The 21,174-nt window shown below is 38.8% G+C and overlaps 1 protein-coding gene across 50 annotated transcripts in view; it reads left to right on the plus strand.

Annotated features, from left to right (window-relative positions):
- ANK2 (ankyrin 2) overlaps positions 1 to 21,174 on the plus strand; it is a 328,145-nt gene that overhangs the window by 171,033 nt on the left and 135,938 nt on the right. For all 50 annotated transcript variants that reach the window (XM_078376593.1, XM_078376594.1, XM_078376595.1 and 47 more), the window contains 3 exons: positions 3,984 to 4,085; positions 19,517 to 19,615; positions 20,302 to 20,400. In XM_078376593.1, coding sequence (XP_078232719.1) covers positions 3,984 to 4,085; positions 19,517 to 19,615; positions 20,302 to 20,400 — 300 coding nt within the window. The remainder of the gene's footprint in view (positions 1 to 3,983; positions 4,086 to 19,516; positions 19,616 to 20,301; positions 20,401 to 21,174) is intronic.

Here is a 21,174-nt window from a genome sequence, read left to right on the forward strand (position 1 = left end):
GAGCAGAATCTGCCATAAAAGTCTGCCCTAAGGAATGCTTCATTTCTCCCCTACTGAACATATTTAAGCGGCTTGAGATAGCTGCTATTAACCAATAAATAACTATGAAAGAGTATAACAGAATTAATTGGAATACAGTATTTGCATGCCTATACCATGAAATTGATGTGCTCTGTAGTGTAGGCTGAAGGCTGAGCAGATTGGTTCGCATTGTAGATTTGTGCTTTAGTATCTGCACTTGTAATAGCAATTCTGCTGCAATGCACAAAGTCTGCCTTTGCTGGGGAACATACTGTATCTCTTTCAAGTGTATGACAGACGCTGTTCCTGCTGCGTCATGATTACAGTGCTTTGCTGGCTGGAAAGAGAAGAGTAGAAAAAGACCCTGACAAAACATATATCTCTGTTGCCTTCCCCTTCCCTCTCTGCAGTATACTGAGATTAGTGGCCTGCTTGCTTAACAGTAAAGAGTACAGGATGTCTGTCACTTGTTCTGAGGTAAAACACTGCTATACAAGAGTATTTTCTTCATCTTGTTAGAAGTAATTTTCATGTACTTTCTGTTATTTTTGCAATAAATTCAAAAAATTATTGCAACCTTACTGCAACTGTCTTTCAGCATTGATAGTGTTGTGCTGTTCCACATTTCAGCACACAAGCTTATATGTATTGTATGTGGTATGAAGACAGCAGTGCATTGCAATTGTAAACACACTTCCCAAGTGCTGTAGCTCTATTCAGTTTACTGGGATTTGCTTCAGAATTAACAGTGCTTAACATTTTGCTGCTTGAGGCTGTATACTTATGGATAAGATTTAGTGACGTTTCTCTGTACTGCATTACTCAGATCTTGCAAGTGACTAGTTACTTTTTGGGGAACAAAAAATCCAATTATCAGTTGCAAAGTTATCTTTTAGGGAGAGCTACTAATAACTAAGGGATGTGGTGGTGCTGTGGGTTAAACTGCAGAAGCCTCTGTGCTGCAAGGTCAGAAGACCAGCAATCGTAAGATTGAATCCAGGCGACGGAGTGAGCTCCTGTCGCTTGTCCCAGCTCCTGCCAACCTAGCAGTTCAAAAGCATGTAAATGCAAGTAGATGAATAGGTACCACCACAGTGGGAAGGTAACAGTGTTCTGTGTCTAGTTGCACTGGCCTAGTGACCACGGAAACTGGCTTCGGACAACTGGCTTCGGACAAATGCTGGCTCTACGGTTTGGAGATGGGGATGAGCACCGCTCCCTAGAGTCAAACATGGCCGGACTAAATGTCAAGGGGAACCATTACCTTACTAATACCTAAGTTATTTTAAAAAATTATGCTTGAAAGGAATTTCAGGGCATTTTAGAGGAGTTTTGACAGAAAATGTTAAGGTTTCTTGCCCTGCTGCAATGCACAAATGCTGGCTCTACGGTTTGGAGATGGGGATGAGCACCGCTCCCTAGAGTCAAACATGGCAGGACTAAATGTCAAGGGGAACCTTTACCTTACTAATACCTAAGTTATTTTAAAAAATTATGCTTGAAAGGAATTTCAGGGCATTTTAGAGGAGTTTTGACAGAAAATGTTAAGGTTTCTTGCCCTTCTCTTAAAAGTCCTACTTGGCAAGTTTTTTAAAAACAGATTTTTAGTATCAGAAATAGCCACTAATAATATTAGATATAGCCATTAGATGGAACCAGATATATTTCCCAGTTATTTTCTGTTCCCCCAGTTAACATAAAATAGTTATTAAAAGAGAACACAAAAAAACTTGGACTGGTGATAAGAGCAATCTGGCTGATGAGAAGTAATAAGTAACACAGAGGAAAAAGAGTTCCTTTTAGAATGTAACATTCAACACTCGGACATTATTTTTTTCCTGATACTCTTTCTTCAGCACGATGTGCATGGTTCAAAGCACAAACACACCAGCACCATCATTACTATTCTGTCAACACTGCAGTCAGTTCAGGTGTGTTAAGGTGGCAGGTGATAACTGGTTCAAGGTGACCTAATAAGTTTCATGGCCAGGTGCAGTTTTTAAAACCAGTCCTAGTCTATCACTTTAGCCATAGTGAATTTATAAAACTTTATTACATGTGTTGAATAACCATCTTGAGCCACTGTGAGTGTTCCTCTAAGATTTTGGTTGAGCAGCTCTCAACAGTTCTATCTGTTGTGAGGTGGAATCCACCCTAAATGTCGGACAAACAACGCAGCTGTGTTAAGGAAGTAAAATATCCACCTTCATATAGAGTGTGTTTTCTGATAGGAAAGAGCAAAGTAAGGCTTAGGAACATAGCACAAATAAGTCAAGGAGATGACATAAAGCACAGGAGGCAAAATGGCTACATGAGAAAACAAGGCAAACTGTAGAGCTGAGGAAGTGAACAGTGGAGAAAATAGAAGGTTAAACCAAGACAGGGAGTTGAGAGCAAAAAGAATCAATGAAAAGGGATGGTTTTTTGTTGCAAGAAGAAACTATGCAGGAGGCAAGCCAAAGACATAGCCTCAAACTCAGTGGAGGAAAGGTGAAAAATAAGTGTAGCTACTGTGATACATAAACAGAGCAGTGTGCTTTGCTTCTGCAGACAGAAACGAAAGATCATAGAGTTGTCTGAAGGCTGACAACCAGGAGAACATAGCTAAAGACGCAAGTCCTATACAGGCATTCACCAGCTTCCATATAGCAATTTGACCAAATTACAGAGCCCGCTTTAGATTTTTGTTCTTAACACAAGAAGAGTCTAAGGTGTTGCTGAGATGTGGCAAAAATTCCAGCAGTTTTTGAGTATGTGCACACTCACATCCTTGTTCCAGTTTAGAACTGCATGTGAGCATGTAAATGGAAGAAGCAAAGATGGCAGAATTTGTTTTTAAGTTAAGCATACTGATTTTCTCATACATGTCATGAAATGCTCATGCCAGGTAAAGCATTTTAATCTTAAAGGTGCCATAGTACCCCTTGTTGCTTTCCTCTGTATATCAAGAGTATGCAAGTTAATATGTCAAATGGTACTTGTTAGTGTCTAGAGTGTCATGAGTTTATTCTTTTTGCAGCATCAGACTAATGTGGCTGGAAATATATTAGGAGACATGCATAAGAAAATATTTTACTGTATTTTTCCGTGTATAAAAACAAGACTTTTTTACTTATATAATTAGACCAAAAATTGAGGGTCATTTTATACACTGCAGGCAGCTGCTTTCCCCGCTTTTTGCAAAGCCACAGAGTAAAGCAGCCGTGAAAGGGCCTAAGAATCAAAGGGGTACTGCATTACCCATTTCCTAAGCTCCGCAGGGCTTAGCAAGTGGGAAACGCATCTGGGAAAGGGTGGGAGGATCAAAAGGACCCGAGTGTGCAAATTTTCTAATTTGGGGGTTAGAAAAGGGGTGTTGTCTTATACTTTGGGTCATCTTGTAAGAAAAATATGGTATTTTCATGGGGAGTTTCAAAGAATGATTTGCAGACTGATGAGGAAATGGAATGAAATGAATTTAAGAGAGGAAAATTGAGAAACTAAAGATCCTGCTAATTAATCTATCCATATTCTCATTTGTAAGAAGTTGTGGCAAAATACCTTCCTTTGAATCTCGATGTTAGCTGAATATAGAAAATGTTGACCAGGTAGTAAGTTAATAAGTTGTATATATAACCATTTGTTCATCTGGCTTTATATGGCATCCTGCCCAAGGATAAGCTGGTAGTTATCATCTGTTTGTGTCCTGAATACTGGGTATGTGAAGATATCTGTGGAGAATTCCTAATTCCATTAAATGTTTCATCGTTGGCTTCCCATACTGTTTTATGCACAAGATGAAATGCGGTCAACAATTCTCTACATTCATGTATTATCTTAAGATAAGAAATGCCAGAATCAACAGGGAATTGGTTGGATCTTCAGTAAAATAAATTATACAGGCATTTATTCATGTTTGTACTGCCTACTTTTAAAATAGAAATTCATTATTAATTTATTTATTTGGTTTCTTCTTTTTGCAGTCTGACAGCAATGCAAGCTTTCTCCGAGCTGCCAGGGCTGGCAATCTGGACAAAGTGGTGGAATTTCTAAAGGGAGGAATAGATATCAATACATGCAATCAGGTAAGTGGCTACATACAGACTCTTTAAAAAAAAATCAAAATGCTGTAGAAGAACAAATGTGAAAAAGGAAGAAAAGGGCTTTTTTTTTTTTACTATTTCACACTCTTTGTTCTCCTACTAATTAAAGGAAGAGGTATGGGGTGGAAACTATCTCCTTCTGTAGATTACTTCCACAGAGATAAAGAGAATGATCTGGTGAATTAATCTATCCATCCATCCATCCATCCACCTCACCTTCCTTCCCTTGCAGGAAGACTGTTCACTATACAAAGAGCTGGAAACTTATTTGTGCTCTTTTTATTTTCAAACCATCAGATTTTTAAGGAACCTAGAAAATGCCTGTTCTTCTTGCTGATGTGCCAAATGTCTCCCAGAGAGAGATATTGTTCCTAGAGACTTTAAAGGAGCCAGTGTCGTGGCTGCTTCTGAAGAAACCTGTCTTGGACTCTGAAGATTTTTGTAATGATTGCACAGTTGCTAATATCTCATTTGTGAGCAAAGTGCTTCAGCATGGCTATGCAATTCCAAGCACTCTTGAATGAGATAGGTCATTCTGGGTTCATTTCAATCAAGCTCAGTTTTTGTAGAGAACCTGCCTTAGTCACTCATTCAGATGATCTGTGACACCTAGGTGACAAATGGAGTGTAATCCGTCTTGATTTTCTTGGATCTCTTGCCATTTCAGCGCAAGTATCTATGATGTTTCTCTGGATAGACTGCTTGAATTGGCAGCATCTTAGAGTGGTTTAATCCCATTTAATGCTAAGTTTCAGCAGATGGTTGTGGGGACAGCTCTCCTTTTTAACCTCTACACAGCACATTCCAATTACCTTCCACTGCTCTGTTGGAGAAACTTTAAGCCTCACTTTACCCTGATGAACTTAAATTTCCAATGAGAGTATGCATCTGTGTGTTCATTTGTATGTGCAGTCCTTGGTCTCCCAGCTGACACAAAAAAAGTTTGTATACCCCTGATGGAAATGGTTAGTTTTTGATTAGTTAAGTGGACATTATATCTCAGAGAAAGGATATTTAGAAGATAAACAGAAGAAGCTACATTACAGTGGTGCCTCGCTTAACGATGTTAATTGGTTCCAAAAAACATCGCTATGGGAAAACATCGCTAAGCGAAACACCATTTCCCATAGGAATGCATTGAAAACCAGTTAATCCGTTCCAATGGGAACGGATTGCAGTCCTTAAGCGAAAATCCCCATAGGAAACATCGCTAAGCAATACAATGTTTCCCCCATTGGAATGCATTGAAATCTTTTCAATGGTTTTGCAATGTCCGTTTTTGCAATTTTAAGTGTGTCTTAAAAAGTTCAAAAATGGTTCTAAAACATGTGCAAACTTAATTTGGCTTTGATCGGACTCTTTGTTAATTTTTGGTGAATTTTTTTCTCCCCCCATTGGAAAGCATTGAATTGCAGGTTTGACAGCTGTCAAACTTTGGTTCAATGCATTTCAATGGGGGGGGGGAAATTCACCAAAAATTAACGAAGAGTCAGATCAAAGCCAAATTAAGTTTGCACATGTTTTAGAAGGTGCACTAACGATTCCAAGCATTTAAACTGTTTTTGAACCTTTTAAGGCACTTTAAAAATAGTGAAAACGGACCTGTCAAAAGCTATTTTTAAAGTGTCTTAAAATGTTTGAAACCTGTTTTAAATGCTTGGATTCGTTAGATCACCTTCTAAAACGTGTGCAGACTTAATTTGGCTTGAATCTGTAGCCACCCAGCCTAATATTCTCCCACCTGAGCGAAATTGCCAATGTAGGGACGGGGACATGTGGTCCTCTAGAAATGCTTGGATTGCAGTTTAGTTGTCGGATACAATCTGGAGAGACAGATGCTCAAATTTAGGCACCACAGTTATTATAGAGTGTGACTATTACTTTGCTATGTGAATCACTGTTAACGAAACTTTAGAATTTCGCTGCAGATTTGGGGCAATATAGAATAAAAGAACTGCTAGAGAGATCAAAGGTACTGTGAGGGAAGGATTAATAAAAACTTATGTTAAGGAATAATTTTTTCATTCTTTACTTTTTGTGTTCTCTCGATTCATTTGAAGATCTGGCATTCTTCGTTTGGAAAAAGTTTTGCTGTGAAATCAAAATCATATATAATTTTGTTTATAAAATTATATGGGAATTGATGGTTGCATTTTAAATGCCTAAAGAAAAAGATTGAATAATGGAAACAATTGAGTATTGTTTTTTACTGCTGTTGATTCAGCAAGCAATCTAACTCCAGCCACTTCTAATCTCTTCAAGAATCTTTTTAATTTTATTATGACTTGAAATTGTCTCACTGAAGAGATTGAATTGAATTTACTTCAGTTGAATTTCTTCTGAAGGCCGGATCATCTGTTGTGGGTAAATAACGTGATACAGATATTGTAAGTACAAACCTTGTTGGCCAAAAGAAAGACAAAATATCCTTTGCATCAGCCTTTCCCCATTGGTGTCATCCATGCCGGCTGGTAATGATAGAAGTGGAAGTCTTAACATACCAGGAAGGGAGCTGTCTGGAAGAAGCTGATCTGTTTGAAGGAAAACTAGTTCAGGCCATTTTCTTGATTCTTAGATATATTTTTCTGAATAGCCATGCATGAGGAATTGTCTCCCAGTTTCCCATCTATAGCTGGAGCCAGTCAGGAACTATCTTGGTGCCAGTGTAGACATGCCTCACAAAAAACATTGATCCTTATAAGCATTTTGTATCTGTCCCATTTCATTGAAACAGACTTATCTCATGTTCCTGGTCAGATAGTCCATTGACTAAGTGAGGTGCCCCTGGCATTGTGTTGCTGTGCATGTGACACTTAATTTAAGCAGCAAGAACAATTTAAAAAGATGTGAATATTTGCACAATATTTATTTATTTATTTATTTATTTATTTATTTTATTTATATGCCGCCCACTCTACCCAGAGGTCTCTGGGCGGCTTACAATAATTAAAATTCAATACAATAAGATGATTAAAATACAATTATAATACAATTAAAATACAATTAAAATTGCCATCATCAGGACCCACAGTTGTTATTTCAATTAAAAGCCTTCTGGAACAGGAAGGTTTTGACCTGGCGCCGAAATGTCATCAACGTCGGCGCCAGACGGATTTCAGTTGGGAGGGCGTTCCATAGTCTGGGGGCAGCTGCCGAAAAGGCCCTTTGTCTACAAGCCATCCCTCTTACCTCTTTGAGGGATGGCTCTTTCAAAAGGGCCCCCTGGCTAGATCTTAACTGCCGGGTAGGCTCATATGGAAGGAGGCGGTCCTTCAAGTATCCAGGGCCCAAGCCGTTTAGGGCTTTATATGTCAAAACAAGCACTTTGAATTGGGCTCGGGCAGCAACTGGTAACCAATGTAAATTGAACAGAATTGGCTTGATGTGATCTCTAGCGGCTCCACCACTCACCAGCCGCGCAGCTCGATTCTGGACCAGTTGCAGTCGCCGGACCGTCTTCAAAGGCAGCCCCACATAGAGCGCATTGCAATAATCTATACGAGATGTTACCAGTGCGTGTATAACTGTCATGAGACTCCGCTCGTCCAGGTAGGGCCGCAGCTGGTATAATTTCCGCAGCTGAAGGAAGGCGCCTCTGGCCACCGAGTCCACCTGGGCTTCCAAAGTTAGACTGGGGTCCAGGAGCACCCCCAGGCTGCGGACCCTGTCCCTTAGGGGGAGTGTAACCCCATTCAGGGCAGGGAAATGGCCCTCCAACCTGTCCGGCGAAGCACCCACTAACAGCACTTCCGTCTTGTCTGGATTGAGTTTCAATTTATTAACCCTCATCCAGTCCATTATCAGGTCCAGACACGAGTTCAGCACAGAAACCGCCTCACCTGGATTGGTGGAAAACGAGAGGTAGAGCTGAGTGTCGTCAGCATATTGCTGACTCCTCAGCCCAAACCTCCTGATGACCTCTCCCAGCGGTTTCATGTAGATGTTAAACAGCATGGGGGACAGTATCGAGCCCTGAGGAACCCCATGACATAAATGCCATGGGGCAGAGCAACTGTCCCCCAGCACCACCTTCTGGACACGGTCAGCTAGGAAGGAGCGGAACCACCGTAAAACAGTGCCCCCAACTCCTAACCCAGCCAGCCTATCCAGAAGGACACCATGGTCGATGGTGTCGAAAGCTGCTGAGAGGTCCAGGAGTATCAACAGGGTCACACTCCCCTGTCTCTCTCCCGGCAAAGGTCATCATACAGGGCGACCAAGGCTGTCTCTGTACCAAAACCCGGCCTGAAACCCGATTGAAATGGATCCAGAAAATCCGTTTCATCCAGCAGCGCCTGGAGTTGCCCGGCCACAACCCGCTCCAACACCTTGCCCAAATAAGGGAGGTTCGCCACTGGTCGGTAGTTGACCACCAGCCTTGGGTCCAGGTTAGGCTTTACCTTAGATTTTATGAGGTTTACATGATAACATCTGCATAAAATCAATGTTATGATTGTATAATTCATGAAAACGTGATAGATACCAGCAGAAGACAGTGACTCCACCTACAAGGCAATTGTGTGACACTTAATAGAACATTCCTCATTCTTACTGCTTACAGTTACAATTCAAATTAACTAATGGGCAGTTCTTATAAAGAAATCATTTCCTGCCTCCAACCACATTCTACTGTGTTAATGTGGAATTGTTTAACTTGCAGTATTTCTGTAAAAAGATTTTTAGCAGCTTCGCCTCTGTAAACTTCCTGCCCCTTTAGAAGGAGTAACCTCTGCTGCAAAGAAAAGGGAAAATTCAGTGTCCCAAGAATATTATCATACCTTTTCTAGGATAACCTTAAAAGATAATAACCTTACAGCATGGTACTTTAACACCTATTACTCCTAAATCTTAAATGTCAAGGGCAACAACAGGGCCTTATTTTAGGGATTTAGTCTTCAGCATGGTTTGAGGCAGTCTTACCAAAAACATTTTGCTTTCTACAAATCAAGTGTATCTTCCCACAAAGTGCACCTGGTGCTCAGTGATCCTAAGTGCGGAAGTCTGAGGTTTCCTTTGCTATTTCAGTATAACATCAGGCAGTAAGTAAACACTTGGGGGGATATTTTTAGAAGAAAGCTTAAATGAATGTTAGAGCAGATATAATCAAGTAGCTGTTGGTGCTCTGCAGTAATGAGAATTAGCCAAATGGTGGCTAGTTCGTTTTATATTGTTGATGACATTAGTGCATATTTTATGTATCTTTTTACATATAGTGAAATTGGATTTTTTTAAAAATATAAAATCCATGTTCCATAAGGACAGTAAAAGATTTTTGTTTTGTTCATCTTGGAAGGACTGGGTTTTTATTAATATTTTTTTAAAAATATATTTTACATTTCTGTCAATACACAGATTTTAAAGTTATAATAACTGCTGCCTTTTTGCATGGGCCCTTAAAAGGGGGAAGCACTGCATGGATTGTTTGCAACTTTCTTAACATTCAGTCTGCCCTGAGCTTATTGTGTACATGTTTTATTATTCACAAAAGGGAAAAAGCAATTAGAGACATTTGATATTTTGTGCAAATTATGATGGGGGGAAAAAGTAGTGGTTACCATATCATGCTGAAGGAAAGATCTCTTATTAGTCTTGGAGGTTGTCTCTCATCTCAAAAAACTTGTCTTGACTATAAATGAGAAGTGGATGATATTTTTTCATATTTCAGCTGAGTATGTGAAGAGTTAACAGAGGAATTCCCCTCCCTGTGCTTGTATTTATTTTATCAGTTACACAACTTTATGCTTCCTTATGCATATCTGTGATGTTTACCACGTGGCCCCTGCTTGTTTCACCAAACAAAGAGCTCACACTATGTCGTCCCACCAGCTGACACCAATTGTGACATTCCTTTGATGCACCTAGGTGTTGTGTCTTCACAAAGGGGTCAGTCTTCTCTTTCCTTCACTGCCACCAGTGGATTTCCTTTATCCATAATATAAAAAGACTTTTGTCAAACACTTGTCTGGTAACTGCCAACAGAACTTATTTATTGAAGTGTATCAAATTTAATAATAATCACAGATGTTCTTCAGATACTCATTGTACACAATCAAATCATTAAAATACCATATATCTTGCCACATAACCAATCACCCCCTGCTCTATCTATTTATCTTGACCAGCTTATTTCTATTAGTATCTGTTTCTTCTTTCTCTTCTCTCACTATCTCTCTGACTATCTGACTATCTCTCTGCAAATTCTATCTCTCTTATCTTTCTCTTATCCTATTGCTTATATATCTGCTGACTCCACCCCTTCAATCCTATCATAGGCTCATGCAAATGAGATCCTGACTATGAGTGACCGGAGTGACGTGGGGCAATCATCACAATATCTTTCTCCACACATTTCTAGCCATGAAATTTATTTATTTATTTATTTATTTATTTATTTATTTATTTATTTATTTATTTATTTATTTATTTATTTATTTATTTCCCGCCCATCTAGTATATTGTACCGCTCTGGGTGACATTTATGTCTTTGAATATATTTCTAAAAAGGGAAAACAGTGGGAATGTCTTTGACATCCTTGTAGCCTAATAATCTTCTGTACCCTTCAAAGCAAGTAGAAACTTTAATCGTTGGCATGAAGAAATAAGAAACAATTCTTATTTTGTCAGTTTAATTCTTCCCTGTGTGATCCGTTCCAGAGCTTTCTTATTTCATTATCTTTTGACAAAGGCTGTCTAATAAAACAGCACTGCATGTTTGCAGAATCTGTGATAGTAACCGTTATAAACCTTGATTTACAGCTGTTATCTGGAGCAACAACTTTGTTTTGGGTTCTCTGTTTTCTTCTAATATGAGGAAGGGAATCCCACCTTTTTTCAGTAACATACCTATATCTTCTCTCTTAGATCACTCAGAGTGCAGTATGTCCTCTTATATGAATTGCAAAACACCTTTCCAAATCTTGTTACCCAAAGAACTGTCAGTGCTATTGTTGACACATAATTACTCTATGGAAAGAACATCACTTGGTCATGTTGCTACATCCTCTTTTTGATTTTCCTTCATCCATGGTCTGAGTTTTTGGCAGCATAAACAGATAGAAGGCTGAAGTTATTTTATAGAGTGTTATCGTAAAATTAAGTAATCATACAAAGAAGCCTATAATTATCTCAGCTTTGGTCTTTTATTTTTCCCTTATCGTTTTCTCCTGTCCCTTCTGCAGGTTCATAGCACTATTCTCCGGAATCCAGAGTGGGCTTTTCACTGAAAAGCTCACAAAACATTGAACCTTGTGTTCAGTTGCTGAAAAGAGTTTTTATTATTGTACCCAGACCTCCAGAATAGGCCCATGCATAATGGAGAAATCAACATGAGTCTTTCCCTCAGTGGTTTTCAGCTGCCTTGATCCATTTAATCAGATAAAACAGCATTTGGTTTCCAGCCAGCCTCTTTTCTAAATAGGTTGGACTGTGCCCAGCTGACCTTTTGCTGTTTCCACTGATCATTAAAACTGAATAGATCTTTTAATGTCATCTGTACAGTATTGTGTCGATTCATTTAATATTGAATTCTATATTTTATAGATATAAGTCTCCCTGATTTTTTTGTTATATCAAGGTGAGTTAGAAAGGTTGCTGCTATGATCCTAGTACAATTACTAGATTTTGTTTAATTTATTTATTAGAAGTATTTTATAATTTCTATTAAAATAAAGTGCTGTTTGAAAGGAAATATTAGGGAAATTAATTGTGAATTGCTTCAAAATGGATGCATGCTTGTCTGTTTTGCATTCAGGCCATTTCACATCAGCAGGATTCAGGTTTCTTATATCTGATTCATAGGCATCATCCTTGTCCCGATTTATAGCCTAGTTATGTCATCTTTCTTACCAGTAAAATGACATTCATGTTGCATTGCTTATCCTGACTTTGAGGATTCATGCTTGTAAAGGAGCTTTATGATCTGATTCTGTAATCTATCTAACGCGGCTCACGCTTTGTTCTCATTTGCACAAAGACGCTTTCCTTTTTGACAACCTGTCCGTCAGTCTGCATGTTTCATTCTTGTTAGTTTGTACTAATGACGTAAGAGATTCAGCAGGAAGAAAAGGCAGATAAAAATAAGAACAAGAAGAACATGTGATAGGATGTATTCCCCACAACTTTATTGCTCACAGTTTAGGTGGACATTGGCACAGCTTAGAGCATGGAATCACTCTTCAGTTAACTTGGTTGCCATCCAATGCCCAGTGTAGCCCACTTACTGGGAAAACCAACTGGGGTGTTGGAGCTGGGATCCCATGGTTGAGTGAACAGCAACTGTGTGTAGTTTCCTCCCCAGCATGTCAGCCAGTTAGTTGAACTATTCCAGAGGACCATTGTCTGTAGCTTTCCATATGATAAGCCCTTTTGAAGACCACATGAGCTTACCTGTTCCCCTAGAAGTGGGTCTGACCCAAGTCACACCTTAGAGTTGTGACAAGAGTACTGTCTACATGATACACAAGGCAAGGCCCAAACTAATTGTTTGTTTGTTTGTGTTTGTTTCATTTATACCCCGCCCATCTGGTCTTGCGACCACTCTAGGCGGCTTCCAGATACTTAAATAAAAACAACAAATATACACAAAAATCCACTAGTAAATTAATAGATTATACAAGATGGCAAAGGTAGAGAAGAAAAAGGTAATCAAGGGTTGACTGGAGGGAAGGCCTGTACAAACATCCATGTTTTCAGTTGGTTTTTGAATATACCCAGTGAAGGGGCCGCACGAATCACCAGAGGGAGGTTGTTCCAGAGGCGAGGAGCCACCGCTGAGAAGGCCTGGTTTCTAGTTCTTTCCTTCCGGGCCTCTCTCAGCGTCAGGCTCCTCAGCCTCACTTTCTGACTCGCGTGGGCGATACGGGTAGACCTTGCCATCTGAAAATTCCATGAGCATGAACTCAATGAGCAAAGGCCACTTGTGCTCTGAGGTAAATTTTCTCCCCAGACCCATCAGCTGCTGGCTAACATATGCTAAGGGCAATGTTACAAAATAGCACTTGAAGGAGGATAAGAAGAAATCCAAAGATTCAAGCTTCTTTATCTTCTTTAGCCTTAATTTAAAAAGAAAAAAGTTGCCCCTATACTTTCTGGTTATTGGAGTTTTTTGGGGGGTCGTCTTTTTTAGATAGGCAGTTTGACTGCAAGTCTCAGTTCCCTCTGTGCCCAGGAGGGCCTGGTTCCAGCTTGTTGATCAGTCACCCACACTGTCTAATGATGCTGTCCTGGGCATGGAGGACGCTGGGATTTGTAGTCTCACCACCTATTAAGCTATATACAGGATGCTTCCCAAAGAACTATGACATCCAGGAAGCACTGCAGCAGCTTTCTTTCCTAAAATATTGGATAAAGCAGCCAATTTGGTGAGAGCGTAGCAGCTTTGGCAGTAAATAACCCAATAGCCTTTCATTTTAGAAAGCAAAATTGATATGTCTGCAGATTTGTGTTTGTGGGCTGCAACTTTCAGAATTCTGCCTAGAGAATTTTGGAAGAGTTATGTGGGTTGCAGTCCAAAAATATGAAAGAGCATATCCCTACTGGTTGTTTGAGGGCAGCACTTCCCATTGCTGTGAGCAGCAATTTGACCCCCAAAAATAAGTCCATGGTACCATGGAGAAGATCCATATTCCTTTGCTTTTCAGCTCACACCCTGCAAGGTACAAACTGTAATCCCAGGCAAGTGGGAGGGGTAGGATTTAAGTTGGTTCTGCAATCCCCTCTGTTCATGTGGTTACTATTCAATCATTTATTTCATTTCTGTTCCATCTTTGACTTATCTGACTTTCCTGTAGAACTCGGTTAGAACTCTGCCAATTGTTAAGAATGCTCTGGCTTGCACAGGCTTTGTCCCTGGATCCAGCTTGTCTAAGGGCAGCACAGTTCTATCCCAGGCATGCCCTTTGAGGTATATACATTCAAGCCCAGGTCAGGACATCTAGTGAGAATGATGGAATCCCAGGTCTCTTCTGTTGCTGCACATTGTGGGCAAAGTTAAGACATGATTCCGCCTCCTGCCATGCATTCAGTCAAGCAACTTTATCCAGCCAGCTCTCTGCAGTGCAAAACAGCTTGATGCAGTCATTCAGGATCATGTTAGGTTGCTGTTTTGATCTTGATATACAGTTTTGGCATAGAGAAGACTTACAGTGTTTTTCTTCATGTTTTGTATTGAGATTCAGGTTTCTTAGATCTGTATGAATAAAAAGTGGCCTCCTCTACCTGGCCCAAACTAAGGTGAACCCTTTTGTCCATTGCAGGGGTAGGGGAACCTGGATTACATATGTTTTAACCTATAGCAGCATAGCCAAAGGCAAAGTTATGTAGGAGTTGTAATCCCAAAAATTAAGAGAGCCAAAGTTTTCCTACCCATGAGATATAGTATGAGATAATGGAAAGATGAAGTATCTAATTCCCACATGTGTTATTGATTTTTTTTCTGATCAAGTGTACTATTAATTTTTAGTACTATTTACTAGTTTAAGTGTACTGTCTCCTTTAAAAAAATCAGGAGCGGCTTAATGAGAAGTAGATTGCTGACAAATAAATATGTATACTTCAATTCCCTTTGAACGTTTCCTATCTAATGAAATTCATTGACTATTACAATGATACTTAATTAAAGTGTCATCCCAAGTGTGTTGTTCATATTTAATTTACTTGAAAGAGATTTCAAACTGTGCATGACTTTTTCCCCCCTTCACAGCTAAATTAAGAAATCTTATACCAGGCTAATGTAAACAACATGTTTAGTAATTTAGGTTCAGGAGACTGTTATATAGGATCAGACTATGAAACAGCATGTTAGCAAATCCTGAGGTGATCCAGTGAATGTTTTAATATTATTAATAAAGAGGCTTATAGGTAGACAGTGTGGGTTTAGGAGCCAGTGATCTCCAGGGCTTGGCAATTACTAGTTAGAAATAGTGAGAATTAATTCCTTTTTTCAATAACTAAGAAATATCTGTAGTAGATAATACTAATCCCTTTGTTTTGTATTTTCAACTTTAAAGGTTAGTTTGTACTTACTGCAACTTAGCCTCACTAAATTTTGAAGTAGAGTGGTTCATACTGCTGTCTTGTGTCTAGTTGGATACTGAAGTAATAAAGAGATGGGATAAGAGTGTGCTTTGTATCTTATGCCAGCATTCAGATGATTATAATAATAAAAATAAAGCTTTTACTAGATTTGGAAAAAAATGAGTAGTAGAGAGTTACTTTTGAGAAAGACCGAGAATACCAACTAACTATTTTTGGGACTGGGATGAATTACTTTTTGAAACAGTAATGAATTACTTTTAAAAATAACTTTTTGAGGTTTGAAGCTAACTATAATACAGCTTTGTATAGTTTCACTCTCATATGGATGCATCGTAAAATTTGCACTATATGAGTTTTGGATTCTGGGATTTCCAAGGCTTTGAAAGTTAACAGTAGGGTGAGAATTACAGTTAAATTGGTCTATTTTCTACTTCCCAAGCCCACTGAGAATTCCATTCCACCCACAGGGCTAACCTGTGAATAACCCAAGTATATCACTTCTCGCTAGCATACTTTAGTGAAAACTGTTCACTTTTTTTGTCCCAAAATTACATTAGCTAGGACAAAAGAGTATCTCAAAGGGCAAAATGTAGTAGGTTTATTGAGAGATTTTGTTTTGATCCCAGCCATTGTTTTATCTGTAAAAACAAAACATGACAAGTACCTGAAATCTTGTAACAATGGATATAATAATTCAAATGAAAGTGTGGTCTCGTAGGTATAATTCTGTATGAATTCTGCATTGGAATGTGAGCCCGGAGAACTGAAATATCTTGTATAATGATATATATGGTTAAAAGACCCAGGAATTGTATCAATAATTATATCAATTTTCTACAGTCACAGTGTAATTTTTTCTTTCAGGAAGAAAGAGAGAAAGAGCTATACTAGTCACAGAATTATTGCAGCAAGACTTTGATTTTAGCCAAAAGTGTAAAATGTAGGACATTTCAAACATAATCAAATATCACTGGCTTGGAATCTGTTTATAGCAGCAAGAATAAATCTGGGCTGCTAAGTATTTTTCAGGTTAATTAGAGTGGTTTACTAAGGTGTGGAATATCATACAAAGAGATGGGGGGGGGGAATTTAACCTAGTAATTAGATAGGAAAAGTTTGCTTTTTGAACTGTCTGGAATATTTTAGGATGAGATACAGTAGCATGCACTGCCTTTCAGAAAGAAAATCAAGTGCAATAATGTATTCTTGATTTAAAATAAAATAAAAAGTAGTAATAGGATAGCCCCTATTCCTAGCTTTGGAGTCTTAGCTGTTGGTAGTTCTTTTTGAATTAATTCCACAGTACCTAAATGTTGAGAACTCACAGTACTTTGTTGGAAAGAATGCAGTTGGGCTTAATGTGTGAAGGCTGGGTCTACAGGGGAGCATTCATAACTCAGCCATTTGGACCTAATGCTGAAGAGTAAGAAACCTTCATTTCTGTTTTTACCTGACCACAATTTATTATTATTCAGAGAAGGTATGGAGGTTCAGGCTAATATATATAATATAATGCATAATTTAGTGTTACATCTATACCATGTCTTCATCATTTCTCTCCACTGTAGCCTTAACCCAGTTTTCTGAGGATTCACCCTACTGTGGGGAAGACTACACTGAGGGACCCCTTCCCATGGTTCTAAACTTTTTATGTTGCCCAAGTAGCTCCTATGCTACTGAAGTAATTGTGACTGCAGCACAGCATCTAGTTGGCATAGTAGCTAACAGCAGCAAATTGTCTGATTTCATATTACTCAATATAGTCTCCTCTTCCTGCCTCAAACTTCATCAGCTATCTATCTGCACTCTGTCTTTTGCATCTTCAAATTGTTATTCGTCTCTCAGATTTAGTGGCATTATAATGGCATGTCATTGCTTCATATAATATGAACTGGAATGCCAGATGAAATTGTGAAAATCATAAATCACTGATATTTTTAGATTAGTGAGCAATATTTTTTAAATGTCAATGCACAAGGTTCTGCCTCCCCACTTAACTGTGCACACAACCTGCGTCATGAAACAGGCTGTGCCTTTGAGCTGTACTTGCTGGATTGCTTCCATTGCTGCCCATAACATCTTGCAGATAAAAGATTCAACTTCTCCTTGATCACAGTTGTAATACTATGCAAATTTAGTCAGGAGTAAGCTGCATAGTACGGTTTACTGCTAACCCCACCCCCCATAATATAGAATCTCTGGCTGCAGTTGAGAAAAAGTTACAGTAAATCTAGAACAAACAAGGACTACTGTATAGCAATCTGCAGTGGATCTCTGTCCTTGGAACAGGACCCTATATTCCCTTACACTAATAAAAAAAGATTGATACACGTAACACAAATATGCAGTGGAGAGACTGCTGAAGAAGTGTAATGTGTTGCTTTCCACGCATTCATTTGAGTCACAGAGAGGTATCTACTCACCTTACTTATTCTTCTGAAGTCAGCAGACTTAAGAAGAATAGGTGCAAAGTGCAACTGTAGCCCCACTTTCTTTACTCTGGGAAATAACTTTCAGATATGAAATAGTGATGGGTAAAAGCTTCTTGGTTCTGTTCAAAAATTGGCTGTATTAATATAAACTCTTTTGCAGCAGCAAAAAGTAAGTTATCTTGAGAGTATACAGCAAGGATCTATCCTTTATACACCCTTCTGTAAATTCCCTCAAACTTAAGAGGCAAATATATGCAGTAAAAGTTTAATTAACTTATTGGGCCACAGATAAACTTCTTAGGGAACTGATGTTTCATTCATAGTGGTGCCACTGAAATGAAGATATTTTCCAAAGGATTTTGAAATCTGACATGAGTTTGCTAAATAGAGGTTGATGGTAATTTCTTACAGATTTCCTCCATGGGCAGAAGGTTCAATGAGATGCCCTTTAAGGTTCCATGGGGACCTGTTCCTCAGAGTTGAACAGTACTACCTCTTGGCACTAACAGCTTTTGACCCTGCCAAAATTAGGTCCTTAGATCCTCTCCAATTTTCACAAGCTGTGTTTTGGGAATGATTTTTTCCCCCTCCATGTGAACGTCGAGCAAAAATATACAAAAGGAAATAAACAACAATGGGAGGGACTGACAAGAATTTAAGTTACAGTACAGTGTCATGCCATCAACATGTAAATATTGCTGTTTTTAAGAGTTAGCCAGAAATAATATGTTGGGAAAACATATTGATCCTGAAAAACTAAATTAGAGAGAACAGCTGTCAGTTTAGGGTAGTATCAGTTGGTAATCAGTCTTCCCAAAGCCAATGGGCTGGTTCAGTGGGTTGGAATATGGAGTCAGGTTGGGAGTTTGATTCCCCACTGTGCCTCCAGGAAGAAGAGACAGCCTGTGTATTCGTAGGAAAGTTACACAGCCCCAGAATGCCCCAGAAGAATGGAATGGCAAACCATTTCTGAGTACTTTACACTCAGGAGACCCTGGTAAGGGTTGCTATAAATTGGAATCAACTTGATGGCATAATATTATTATGATCAATGTTCCCAAACATATAGTATGTCTCTAGATGTTTCATCCTGCAACTCCCATCAGTCTCAGCCAGTGTGTCCAGTTGGAAATTATAAGCTAGTACATCTGTAAACAACTAGACTGAAGAATGCTGGCTAAAAATAAGCATTGTACCAGCTGTTACAACTTTAAAGTATTCATTAATACAGTCGTGTGAAAAAGAAAGTACACCCTCTTTGAATTCTGTGGTTTCACATATCAGACATAATAAAAATTATCTGGTCCTTAGCAGGTCTAAAAATTAGGTAAAAACAATCTCAGATGAATAACAACACATGACATATTATCAACACAAGTCATGATTTATTTTTTACAAAAATAAAGCCAAATTGAAGAAGCGGTGAATAAAAAATAAAGTACATTTTATGATTCTATAGTTTGTAGAACCATCTGTAGCTGCAATAATTTGAAGTAGTAAGTTTCTGTATGACTTTATTAGTCTCTCATATTGTTGTGGTGGAATTCTGGCCAACTCCTCTTTACAATGTTGCTTCAATTCATTGAGGTTTGCAGATATTTGTTTATGCACAGCTCTAATAAGGTCCCACCACGTATTTCAATTGAGTTTATGTCTGAACTTTGACTGGGCCATTGCAACACCTTGATTGTTTTTCAGTCATTCTATTGCAGATTTGCTGGCGTGTTTGGGATTATTGTCCTGTTGCATGACCTAATTTCAGCCAAGCTTTAGCTGCCGGACAGATGGTCTCATATTTGACTCTAGAATACTTTGGTATACAGAGTTCATGGTCGATTCAGTGACTTGCAAGGTCATTCATACATGGCTGCTTAATTTTGGCTTAATTTTTTGTAAAATAAATGAATGAGTGCTAATTAATAATCAATGTAATTTCCTTGCTTTCAGAATGGACTTAATGCTCTCCATTTGGCTGCCAAAGAAGGCCATGTGGGACTTGTTCAAGAATTGCTGGAAAGAGGATCTGCAGTGGATTCTGCTACCAAGGTACTGTATTCAAATACACACACACACACACACACACACACAGAGAGAGAGAGAGAAAAAATGTGATAGATCTAGATAAGTCATCTATATCTCATCTGTGCATAAAAATACAAATGACAATGTTTCTGAAATGGTTTCATCCAATTGTCACATCACAATACACTTGCATTCCTTCTTACTCATCCTCATGAATCCTATATCTGTGTTTTGTAAGAATGCAGATGCACAGCTTTTGTGGAGCTGTGTGAGCATGACTCAACTTGCACATAAAGACCACATTTGCATGTTACATTAAGCTAGGATTTTGTGTGGTGATGATGAACTTCTGTTGGTCTACAATTCAGTTTGAACATTTGATAGCTTCTCGCTGCATAGAAACCAGTAACATTTCTGAGCTCTGGAAAGGAATGGGAGATACAGGAGACATTTGTTTCGCTTGAGTTTGTCCCTGTATACCTGACTCCTGATTTATCATTAGGGTGATCATGATTACTTTGTACATCCATTTGATTGAATATAGGTGCTGTAGTAGATTCAGAGCTATCTTGTAAAGGAAGGGGAAGCTGTTGCACCTTTATATGATGCACTTATATTTATGTTTTAAACAAAGTTGTTTATTAGTTTGAATCCTTTTTCACAGTTGTGAATGAAATACATGCATACATGTTTTTCTGTTTTACAAACAGAAAGGGAATACTGCATTACACATTGCATCCCTGGCTGGACAAGCTGAAGTTGTCAAAGTTCTAGTTAAAGAAGGAGCCAATATTAATGCACAATCTCAGGTAAGGGGGCATTTTCTCTTTAACCAGATTATGTTGTATAGCGTTTCAAATGCAATTTGAAAATGTACAGTAGGTCTATGCTTAATGCAGATGGCCAACTACCTGAATTTAGCCCTACTAAATGGGTACATTGAGGGGGACAGGCCAGGGGAGTATACACACCAATGGTGGCCTCAACCATTGATTACATTATGGTCTCCAAGGATCTGGCAAGCTTAATATGCAACTTCAGGGTGGAATGCCGCCCTGAGAATGATCACTTCCCTTTGTCTGTATCAATCAATGCTACAGTGTTTGCAGATAGCAAATTGGCCTTCCTGTGGACAGCTGAAATAAGAGCTGCCTGACTGAAGTGGTCCACAGAAATGGCCACTCTTACAAGACAGTTACTGTTAACTGGGCACACAACATTTGATCGTGTATCTTTACAAATTAGCATACTGAACAGTTGATTCTAGTACAGACCTGGGCCGGTCGTCGCTCCAGTCTGGTGTTCAAGCACTTGTTCAAGCCCAAGACAGACTGGATTTCTCTCACTAAACAAGCTGAACATCAAAACCATTTAGAGCTTTTTGTCTAAAGTTGATCAGTTGCATATCTTTAACATACAGCAAAAAAAACCTCTTTAGTGTTTGTGAAGACTACCGAATTTAAAATAAAACAATCATAACATCACTGTTTCATTTTATTTTTTAAGTAATGTTGGTTTGGCTCCCGAACACAGTTCAGATTTTTCATGTGGGCCCCTATAGAAATTAATTGTCCACCCCTGTT

Source organism: Pogona vitticeps, chromosome 5 (assembly GCF_051106095.1).
Source record: "Pogona vitticeps strain Pit_001003342236 chromosome 5, PviZW2.1, whole genome shotgun sequence".
Classification (NCBI taxonomy): domain Eukaryota; kingdom Metazoa; phylum Chordata; class Lepidosauria; order Squamata; family Agamidae; genus Pogona; species Pogona vitticeps.